This window comes from Phalangium opilio, unplaced genomic scaffold (assembly GCF_054372755.1).
Source record: "Phalangium opilio isolate 3A_F unplaced genomic scaffold, DU_Popi_V2 ptg000063l_1, whole genome shotgun sequence".
In the NCBI taxonomy this organism is placed as follows: Eukaryota; Metazoa; Arthropoda; class Arachnida; order Opiliones; family Phalangiidae; genus Phalangium; species Phalangium opilio.
The window spans coordinates 399,927-411,217 of record NW_028324180.1 but is presented as its reverse complement, the minus strand read 5'-3'; the positions used below and the strand labels follow the sequence as shown (position 1 = coordinate 411,217).

Below are 11,291 nucleotides of genomic sequence, written 5' to 3'. Positions count from 1 at the left end.
CCCAGGATGTTAGACCATGAACGCTGGATCTCTAAAGGGACCGGAAAACGCCCGCCTTCCACTGTACAAACCGAGTCCTCTCTAGCATAGCGTCGGGGGAAGGGATAGGGGTTGTGAATTTGGGAACACTCAAGGCCATTCGGTCTTTAGTGATTCTGAATAAACCTATCGAAAAGAAATTTAAACGACCTTGGCCGTACCCGTTTTTTTTATTTTTTAACAAAGCAAACGTGCTATAGAGAAAAATCTATTCCGTTTACCAGCGTTCATGGTTAGACGCTTGCTTTATTGCCTGTTAGGGAAGGGGTGTTCTTTGGCGTTTTCCTTTTACTTCTCTTGTAACGCTGGCATGGAGCAATAACAAAGGATACCCGGATTACAAATAACTATATGTAAAGGCGTTTTAAACTAGAACTCCATGGGATCGCTCGAAATTGGCGAACTAAATTCCTAGAAAAGGTTTCAGCTATTCAGAACTGTCTATACATAGAGTCCTACTCCTATTGTTCGAATAATCTAGAATGCGTGAAGGTCATGGTTCTCAGGGCAACATAGTCTTTGAAATCATTCTTAGGGAGAGCACCATAGTATTAGCTACAAGACTGAAATTTTGTGATTCTTCAAGGGGTTCTGAAAACCATAAAGAGCGTTCCATATCTCTTTGTTTTCATTAATTGTTTTGGTTAAAAAATTGAATGCCCTTAAAAAAGGGAGTTGTAATGAATAGCCGGAGCAAACGGACTCAATCGATTAGGAAAATGTATCGCGAAAGCGCGAACAATTAAGCGAAATATGTACAGTTGTCACGGGGAATAGAACAGATCTAGGTACGGTATTAGAAGAAAGACCACAAACACCTGAAACAATGACAGGAGCCGAAAACTTGCTTCAAGCGAGTCAAGAGGATTGTAGTACGCAACTCACACCAAAGCGTCTGATGAAAAATAAGATGCCTACGTAAGTAACCTATTCTCAACTTTAGCGCATTTTATATTGACAGTAATAGGGAGCTAAAACTTGGGCCATGGGGGAATATCGTATGACGTCATGCAGCCCCCTCTCTGGGTGGAGTACTTGCGCATGGAAAGCTTCTCTCCACCCAGTGAGTGGCATGGCACCAAAGTATGAGATATAAGTGTATGACGTTGCAAGGTTTGAACTGTTAACTCCCTATTAATTTAAAAATAAAGGAGGAATAAATCTCTAGTGCTCGTCATAGTCCCGACCTACTCAGGGATTATAATAAAAAAGGGGGCGGGTAATTTCTTAGATCTAAAAGTATACGAATATTTGTTGACATTACATGTCTTACCGCTATTGGCTCTATAGATATCAACCAGATGATATTCAAAGTCATCATCTACAACATGAATATATGGAACCCAGTAGGTCTCTAGCCGATGATATCGAAGGTTACCGTAAAAGACATTAAACATGTCTTAAAATGGGCGGTAAACCTCCAAGATAAGCATAGAAGAACTTGTACAATGGGAAATCTAAAATTCGACAGTGAGAAGAAAACGGGACTCATTAGTTTATTTAAGTTCCGGTGTGTCACTTGCAAACGCATTATAACTGAAACCTCTGAAGAAATTCCAAAAGCAGCAAAGAAAGAAAAAAATAAAATAATAAACATGAATTCAAAAGCTGTGTGAGGCACTGTTGCCATTGGTAATGGATACTCCCAGCTTGATGAATTTCTCGGAATTTTGAACATTCCATCAATGAGTTGGGATAAATTCTCTGCTCAAGAAGCTAATCTTGGAAAGGTGAGTGTGGGACTGTTAAATTAATACGATTAATTGTGATATTATATGCACTAATAAAAAATACATTATATTATAGTTTTGGGAGGAAAGTTTGTGGCGAAAAATGAAAGCAGCTGGAGAGAAGGAGAGAAGACTAGCGATAGAGAAAAATGAAGTTGACCCGGACGGAGTTCCATATATAACTGTTTACTTGGATGGAGGATGGAGTAAAAGAAGTTATGGACACAACTACAATGCTGCATCCGGGGTGGTAAGTTAGAATATAATAAAATAAGTTAATGAGAAATAATTCGTTTCCTTTAAATATATCTATATAGGCCGTAATAATTGGGCATAAAACCAAAGAAATCCTTTGGCTAGGATGCAGAAACAAATACTGCACCATCTGTGCTAGAGCCTCAAATAAAAATGAAACACCGCGGGATCACGTCTGCTACAGGAATTGGGATAAGTCCTTATCCGCGATGGAAGCGGACATAATCGTCGAAGGTTTCAAAGAGAGCGAAAGTATGCATGGCTTACGATACAAACGGTTCATCGCTGATGGAGATTCGAGCGTGCATACACGAATTGTGGAAAGAGTTCCGTACGGTTTGTTTGTCACAAAACTAGAATGCGCGAATCACTCTGTCAAAAATTACACGTCGAGCCTGCACACAATTGCGGTCAACGTCAAATTACCAGCCCCTTCTCGCCGACTATTGAAACAGGTTATACCTTGTCTTACGGCGGCGACTCGTGGTGCTATTACGCGTAACTCACTAGGTGACTCGACAGTCAATGACTTACGAGAAGACCTCCGTAATGGCTGTGCTCACGTTTTCGGTGACCACCGTAAATGCAAGGATTATTTCTGCAAACCGAAAGAAGGAGAAGAAAATGTGCTTCCAAAAATTAAATCTGACGGCATTTTTCCATTCCTGGTCGAGGCTGTTGATCCACTGGTTAGAAAAGCGGATCGCTTATTTAGTAACGAAACCAACAATAGAGCCGAACTTTTTATGAGCATTCTGGCAAAGGTCAACGCAGGAAAAAGGATTAACTTTACGCAAAAAGGATCTTTCCTCAGAAGAAGCATTGTTAGTGGAGTAGCTTATCAATGCGGCAACGGATGGTTTCAAAGCCCAATGAAACGAGCCACGGGCAGAAGTCCTGGGCATTTTACTAAACAGTTTATAGAAAAGCGTCGAATGAAAAGGGAAAACTGGAATAGACGTCGAATTAAACTGCTGACAATCAAAAATAGGTTATCGAGGAAAAAAACCACTGTACTTCCAGCGATTCAAAAGGACTATGGACCACTGGCAGATGCTTTACCAATGACTCGAAACGAATGACAAACAGACTCGATAGCTATCAAGTAAGTCTATAAAGTAGTGATGGAAAATAAGGGTGAAGGCACTGACTTTTTTTATATTTCAATTTCAGGTGTCAAGAACCGAACAACTCGACATCGAATTCCGATCCCGTGGACAGCATGGTAACCCGGTGTACGACTCGCACTGTGCGTATCGTTTGACAGCTTCAAATTTTGGTCTGGTCATAAACAGGAAAAGTACCACTTCCTGCCATAATTTGGTCAAACACTACTTTATAGTAAAGCATTCTCTACCAAACCAACAGAGTACGGAAAGACCAAAGAAACTGTTGCTAAAGAGAAATTTAGACTTCAGTTTCAAAAGGATTATCGTGATAGTGGACTTTACATTGACTTAGAAAACGGTTTCCTGGCAGCTAGTCCAGATGGTAAGTTTTAACTATACGTCAGCCATCTCCTTGCCCAATTTAACTCCCCCACTAGCTTATTATACAATATGGGAAATCTTTTTCCCGTAAATAGGTGTGTTAGAGTCGGACGACGCTCTACTGGAAGCAAAAACAGTGCCATCGGCCATTGGATTGGATGTTGCCGAAGCCGTGAAGCAAGGCAAAATCAAGTTCTTGGACGACAATTTGAAACTAAAACGAAAGCACATGTATTTCTACAAAAAAAGGCCAGCTAAACATAGCAAACCACTCGAAGTGTTACTTCATAGTTTACATTGACGAGAAAGTACCAATTCATGTTGAAGTGATACACACAGAATAAAAATGCTGTAAAATAAACACTATGGTAATGGCAATAGCGTATGCCATCAAGATGATGTTAATTTAGTTGTGCATCCTCCCTGTTTTTAATACCGTTGACCATACTGTTTTTCTAAACAGTGGAACTAACAGTTTTAAGAATTAACTGTTCGTGTATTCAGGGGCGTTCGTAGCTTGTAAAATAACCGCTTCAGAGGTTGTTTCAAAGACAGTCTTAACCGTTGATTATATTGTAGGGGTCAATGAAAAAACCAGCACTATATGCTCTTTTACAAAAAATAAATCACAATTACATAAAATGTCTGCTGCTGTAAAACTAACAGCAAAATATGTGGGTTTAAACTCACTTAGCACTGTGGATTAAAACGTGGTTTGCTGTGAAAATAAAAACACACCATGCTGTTTAAAACCGCTTATGATACACTAAAAAAATAGGGTTGCTGTAAAAATAACAGCTCTTAGAACAGTTTTAAATCCCGGAGCTTATTTTGATAAAGACGCTCTTTGCTGTTAAACTAAAAGCACTCAAACTTTTATTAAAAACATTAAGCTCTGTCGGTTAAGATGCAACTGGTCATTTATATAAGACGACTAGCTGACAGACTGTCCATTAGGGTAGATTTATACTGGTTGCTGTAATACACTCTAAGATAATGCGGTGTGCTTTAGCACCTTTAAAAGTAGTTTATAAGGTTTCAAATTTGACACCATTACAGGTGTTCATTTACACCCCGGAAAGGGTTTAATAACACTTATTTGAGCATTTAGTGTCAAAGATAAGAATAAAATGGTGCAACAGAGGTTCAGTTTAACACCTTTTTAACTCTTATATCGAACTAAAAGTTAATTTTTACTCCCATATGAGTGTTGTGCAATTCCTTAAAGGGTGCAGTATAACACCTTTCCGAGTTTAAATAACGCTTTCTGAGTGTCGCATGACACCTTCCTGATTGGTTGATTTATCAGCAAATAGCGCTATATGCTTAGCAAGGTTCAACCTTGAGAGAACTTAAGAGGACAGTTCTAACAAGCAAGGGTAGTTCTCGTATCAATGTGAAACTACATAAAAAGTTGGCCACTTGATCGACTTAAAATCCAGCGTCAAACTGCATGGTAAGTTGGTCATTTTCACCGACTTATTAACTTCTGAAAAAGGCAGAAAGTTATAAATTAGTTTAAAAGCATCGGGTATTAAATTGGTTTTGGAGGCCCTAATATCCCAGCAGTAGATACAGTCGTATTCGTTAAATTTCTTATTCTCTTTTCACGAAGAGTTTTTCGAACACCAAAAACGCGTTTGACCTAATCTATTCTACCATATTTAAAAAAAGAAAATCCATGGAAGTGCGAGAACTTGGAACAGTTTGACACTAACGACGTTTTTGAAGCGGAAATTTTTCTAACTGTAACTAAAGTCGACGATATAGAAGTTAGTGTACGGTTTATTTTGAGGGGGCTAACTTTGAAATTTGGGGGCGCTATAGCCCCCATAAAAGGCCTAGCGACGCCACTCCAAGAGTGTCGCATAACGCTTTTAATAATGTCGCCTAACACGTATCAGAGTGTCGCCAAACACCATTTGTACATTTTCGGTCAATTTTAGAAATAAGTAGGTTGAAGTTATAATGAAGAAGAGAAATTGCAAAGATAAAAAATTCGTTTTAAAATTAGCAATTCACTGACTTTCCAAAATATTTATATTTTCATATGGGTCCTTTCATAATAAACGCGGACCTTTTCCAAAAGGCTTAGCATGGTTAGGTAAGATTAGGTTATATTGCTTCAAGGTTTAAATTATAGCTCTTCAAGGTTTAAATTAAAGCGCTTCAAGGTTTAAATTAAAGCGCTTCAAGGTTTAAATTAAAGCGCTTCAAGGTTTAAAATAAAGTGCCTCAAGGTTTAAAATAAAGTGCTTCGCTTCAAGGTTTAAAGTAAAGTACTTAATGTTCAAATTATAGTATGCAAAACATTAATTTACGGTGGATTATACAGTAAAATATACGTTAAATTTATACTTAATAGTGTAACTATCTGTGTTTTTAATTTTACACTACTGTATTCTTCACGGCAGCATACTTTTTTCCCGGAAAACAGCAACGTTCAATTAATAATAACATATCCTACACTTCCGTTTGAGAAATAAAAACTAGCTGTTTTTTCCACAGTTGTTAACATAAAAAACAATGTTTTGCTGTATATTTAAAATTAAGGTAATGTAATTTCAAAAAACAGCGACTACCTGTATGTATTAAGGCTCGTTAGAGGTTTTTCTAGATAACAGCATTAAATAATCAAAAACATGGTGAAAACTATTGCTTATTTGACATTAGTTTCTCAGTGTGTAGATAGCGACGAAGATCTATGGAAGAATTACATGGTTCCGAAGTTAGTATCGTTCTTCAAGAATTGCATCCTCCTGGAAATCGTTGAGCCACAAGTACCAAGAGGTAGAACTTGTAAGGATCCCCCCTACACAACGGAAGCCAAAGAAAATGCGAAATCCAGAAAAGGAGCAGAAAGAAAGGCGGATACGACCGAAAAAGAAAGGAAAAATTAAGAAACCGGTTCGGAGAGATGGAAACTGAAAAGTGCATCGGCCATCTTTTGTCCACCCAAGCTCACAAACGTATATACTCCTCTGTGTGGCGGAAGTTGTGACATTTCCCTTCTACAACAAACAGAATGTTGTAGAAATGGGCGTTTGCGGAATTTACGATAAAATATAATTAAACCAACCCGCAGAATTTGAAACTACTTTCTTTTCTAAGATATTTCTACCTTATGTAGTCATACGCCTAAGCTTTTCTCAATCAATAACTGCGGGTATGAAGAGTTTGTTTTCAAATGTATTGAAATGTAGTTTTCCCGAGGGGCAAGTCAAATGTGTATTCCGGTGTACACTTTACTCTGCATTACCAAGAAGTTATATCTAGTATCTCAGAGAGAAGGTATAAATTCGCCAGATTTCCAGCTTTATCTCCAGTCCAAACGTAGGTCCGGAGTTAATCCCCGTCTCTAAATTACAACCAGCATCTCATTGGTTCTTGAAAACTCACATCAGAGCGACGACGCGAGTGACGAAAATTACAGTCATATTTTCCAACTGAGGAGAGGCGAAATAGCCCGGCGCCTCCTTTTACGTCCCCCCTTGTATTTTGAAAGGGGGACTGGGACTATGGCGCGCGAATACAAAGGCATCTTATACCTTCTCTCTGAGATACTGATAAACCTTCTTGGCATTACCAAATAATATCAAATTTTCGCGAGTATTAGTAAATAACATTGTATTACCAAGTGTAATGTGTATACGGTGTACAACTTTCCAAAGAGTGATTTACCCCTGGAGTTTTCCTGGGTGAAAACCTAACGCGAGATCCAACTCAACACGAATACTTCTTCCATCCACAAAACTTTTCCCCTTATTTGCACTTGTACCCATTGTCTAATTACCCCGAGGCAGCGCAGCCCGGAGACACTACCAACCACTTATGGAAAGGGGCTGGGAACTTTGAATAGAATAGATTCGCGACGGATTACCGCCCCTATACTTGTTACAGATTTAGTTGTCACCAGGACCGAACACGTTGTTGCCATATTTTCTTATACATTTATAACAAGGCTACACCTTTACCTTTGCTGTAGTGGTATTAAAGTTGAGGAAAAAATTCGTCAAAACGAGACAAATGTACACTATTACTAAATTTTAGCCCCTTTCGGAAGAATTCCGAAACTTTTTTCTCTGACGGGGCCTTAATCATATGACACACATCCAGGATCAGGTAAATTATGTCGTCAGGATCTGAATTATTTCCTGGATTAGGAAAAGAAGGATTGAGAGCCTCGGGGTCCAAGTTTGCTCCCAGGATTTTTGCAATGGTAAGGTTACTGCTTAACCCATCACATACTAATGCAATGCATTTAATTCCTGTCTCAAAGATGCGACAAAAGCACTCTGTAACCAAGTTTGACAAAAGCCAGCCTGGTGTACCGTGTACAAAAAAAATAGCCCAAAGGAATTTTCCAGCTTCCATTCACGGCCACTACCATAAACACCAAGGCAGATGAAGCTATAGTTTGTTCCTCTTGCGTATTGTCCGAGACCTTTCCGTAATTGACAAACCCAGTGAATTGATCCCCACACCACGCTACATGTTTTCTAATAGACATTTCGTCTATGTCCAGAACGGCTATGGTTGGATATTTATTTTTTTTAGCCGTTTGACGAAGAAACTCGAAACTTTGGCTGGTAAAACCAGGTTCTCCATCGATCCTAGCGGACCACTGTCTGATGGTGTTTTCATGTGGTAGACAAAAATGACTACGCAAAAACTGGTAAGCTTTTGGCGAATAAAAGTGAAGGGTTAATGCGAATTGCTATAACTCCTCTGAGTAGGGCCTTTTTCTCTGGTTGTTAGTTCCGAGTTCACTTAGTTCTTTGAATAGAGCTTTGGATGTAGTTGAAAACTTTTCATTGATGTTAACAAGATGCTCTTTAAGTAAAAAAAAAATGGTCTTCCAACTCTCTTAAGGCTCGCAGTGTCGTAGCGACGTTTGTTGGGCCCGCCCGCAAGCCCGACAAAAAGGGCCCCTAGTCGAGTCTCGAGCGTTCAAAAAATACGAAAGCACCACAAAAATTTTAATGTTATTTTTATATATTTACTGATACAAATCACAGACTCTTATTTAGTTTCTTACAGCTTCATTATTGATATTAACTAAAAAGCTTTTTTCCTCGCTTTGATTGCTGCAAAGTCATCTATTAATTCTGCTATATTCATGGTTGAAGTGATTTTTGCTTCAATATTCAACAATGCCAGTGAAGATAGTTTTTCTTGAGATATTTTGTTCCTCAAATAATTTTTGATGATCTTCAGCTTTGAAAACGATCTTTCCGGGGAAGCCGAAGTTACAGGTAATGTTAAAAACAATATCAAAAGGGAACAGACTTCACTGAAAGTGCTACTCAAGTCGGAGTAGGTAATAATTGCCAAATTAGCTAAGTCTCTAATAGTTTTAGCTTTCGCGATTTCTCCTCTTAGTGTGTTGACGAAGAGAACCAATTGCATCGGCAACGCTAAAGATAGGTCTTCTTGATATTGTTTTACAATTGTTTCTGATTTTTTAATGAGGTCGCCATTTGAAAGTGAAATTAAAATTTTGGGTTCAAGGAATGAAAACATTTCGACAACCGTCTTCATGCCTCCGAAACGAGACTCAATTTGATTACTAACAAGGTCTGTTACTTTAATGAAGACCGAAACTTTGAACAGGTGTTCGGCGTTTGAAAATCTGTAGTCTTCAGCTAACTCGTCGAAGTGTCGTTTTCTCTTCTTTTGCCGTTTCTCGTTTAAATTTGGTTCCACGTTCCACTTCCTAGCAATATCAGTGGCTTCTAGTTTAATTTGGTCATAGCTGGTTCTCAAGCTTTCAATATTTTTTCTACAATCTGACAAATGCTGTAGTGTTGTTAATAAGTCCATTTCTTTCGACTGCAAAGATGCCGATGCTAGATTAACTGCGGATAGTATTTTAGTAAGCAAGACTGAAAGGAATACAAATTCAAAGGACTCCATGGCCTTCTTTATCCTCGGAGCTTCATCCCTAACGTCCTTTTTCTTGCTTTCCAGATTAATCTTCGTTAATGCTTTAAGTATGTCCGTGTATCGTTCGCGAATGGCCAAAAGTGAAAGGAGCCGACCAGCCCAGCGGGTTGGATTTAACCTTTTCAAGATTGTCGTGGACTCTCCGGTAAAGGTAGCCAACAGTTCCCAACGATTGATGCTTAGTCCAAAAAATGTGTAAACCTCTTGTAATATGGCAAAGAAGTTAGCTACTTTCCTAACTTCAGTTGAACCAGTTACAGTGTCATTGATAACCAAGTTTAAATTATGCGCTGCACAACGAACGTAAACTGCATTGGGTTGAATTTCTTTTAAGCGACTTTGAACACCGGAATAGACACCGCTCATAGTACTAGCACCATCGTAACCTTGACCACGACATTTTCTTACGTCGACACCGATTTCCTCGATTTCGGTTAAAATCTTTTCGGTTACTCCAGCGGCCGTTCGGTCTTTTAAGGCATAAAATCCAAGGAATGACTCTTTTATCTGTATGTTAACTTGTTTATGGTTTTCATTTTCGACAATCATTACGTACCGAAAACAAATGCTTAATCGGTCAACTTTTGTAATATCTTGCGTGCTGTCAACAATTATGGAGAAAAAAGAGGACTTTTTAATCTCTGACACGAGAATTTGTTGAAGTTTGTTCCCTAAACATTGAATGATCTCATTTTGAATCATAGGGCTTAAATATTTAACACGACTTTCAGGAATACATAAAACTTGTTTCATAACTGGGTCATATTGCGCAAGAAGTTGCACGTCAGAGAGAAAATTGCCATTATATGTTTCGTCCGCGTTTTCTCGATGACCTCTAAACGCTACTCCATTTTTGGCTAACTTCAAGGTAATTTTGAACAAACGTTCCAAAACTTGAAGCCAAAAGCTTGCCTGATTACGCAAATCCTTTTCAAGATCTGCATCACCTGTTTTGTTTCGATTCCATTGCTCTTTTAAATAGCACGCCTCAATGTGATTTTCAGAATTTTCATGTCGTTTAATATGTTTAGAAAGCCCTTGCCAATCACGCAAACCAGTACACCATCCTATGTCCTTTTTTTTTAGCAAAAAGCCAACATGGCTCGCAATAGGCTGAATCAAGTTTTGGTGAATAACAAAGCCAAGAAGTTTCAAATTTCAGTCCTGATTTAGTTATCTTTCTATAATATGAAGATGAAAATGATCTACCCTTATTATCTCTTGGGAAAGGGCCGTTCGGCCGGCATGATCCATGGTCTATAATTAATCTTTTAAGTTGACTGTCAATTGTAGAAATTTCCTTGTAATGGCCAATGTCCGTGGGATATTTTTCATTTAAAAGGAATTTAGTTTCACATCCTCTCGCGGTGCTAGTCGATGGAGAAATATCAAAGTCACTAGCGTGATCATCAGCCTCGTTTAGGCTTCTAGTTTCAACAATGACTTCATCTTTAATGCCCGTTTCAGTTTCATCTATATCATCAGAATCAGAAGTGGTCGGCTTGGAGAAAAACTTCGTTAATTTTGGAATTTTTTGTAACTCTTTTTGTTGTTCTGCTTCTCTAATTTTTCGAAATTTTCGTTTTTCCGCTCCACTTTTAACTTTACTACTGTTCCCGTCCATGTTTTATAGCAAATGCGCTTTGTCGCCGCTCTCTACTAGCATTTCTCGGAAATTTTCGCACGTACTTGATACATCATGACTCACTCCTTTTAACAGCATTGTAATCTTTCTCTAACCATAGAATCACTACTTACCTAGTAACCTAGACTGGCAGTTTAATGGTAAAATTAGTTGCAGGATATATAAGCATTAAACAGACCACATTCG

At 38.5% G+C, this 11,291-nt stretch overlaps 1 protein-coding gene across 1 annotated transcript; it reads right to left on the bottom strand.

Moving 5' to 3' along the window:
• Positions 1-8,572: 8,572 nt before the first annotated feature.
• LOC149662100 (zinc finger MYM-type protein 1-like) lies at positions 8,573-11,084 on the bottom strand. Its single transcript, XM_089842275.1, has 2 exons — positions 10,670-11,084; positions 8,573-10,431 (listed from the first exon to the last, which is right to left on the bottom strand). Exons 1-2 carry the CDS (start codon positions 11,082-11,084, stop codon positions 8,573-8,575), a joined length of 2,274 nt encoding a protein of 757 aa, XP_089698401.1.
• Between the last annotated feature and the right edge of the window lie 207 nt (positions 11,085-11,291).

What these genes read in the sequence shown, in the direction of transcription:
- LOC149662100 (XM_089842275.1), bottom strand. Translation starts at nt 11,084, where the DNA reads ATGGACGGGAACAGTAGTAAAGTTAAAAGTGGAGCGGAAAAACGAAAA. An exon ending in TTTCCCAAGAGATAATAAGG is followed by an intron (nt 10,432 to 10,669) that starts GTAGATCATTTT and finishes GCTATTTAAAAG; the next exon opens with AGCAATGGAATCGAAACAAA.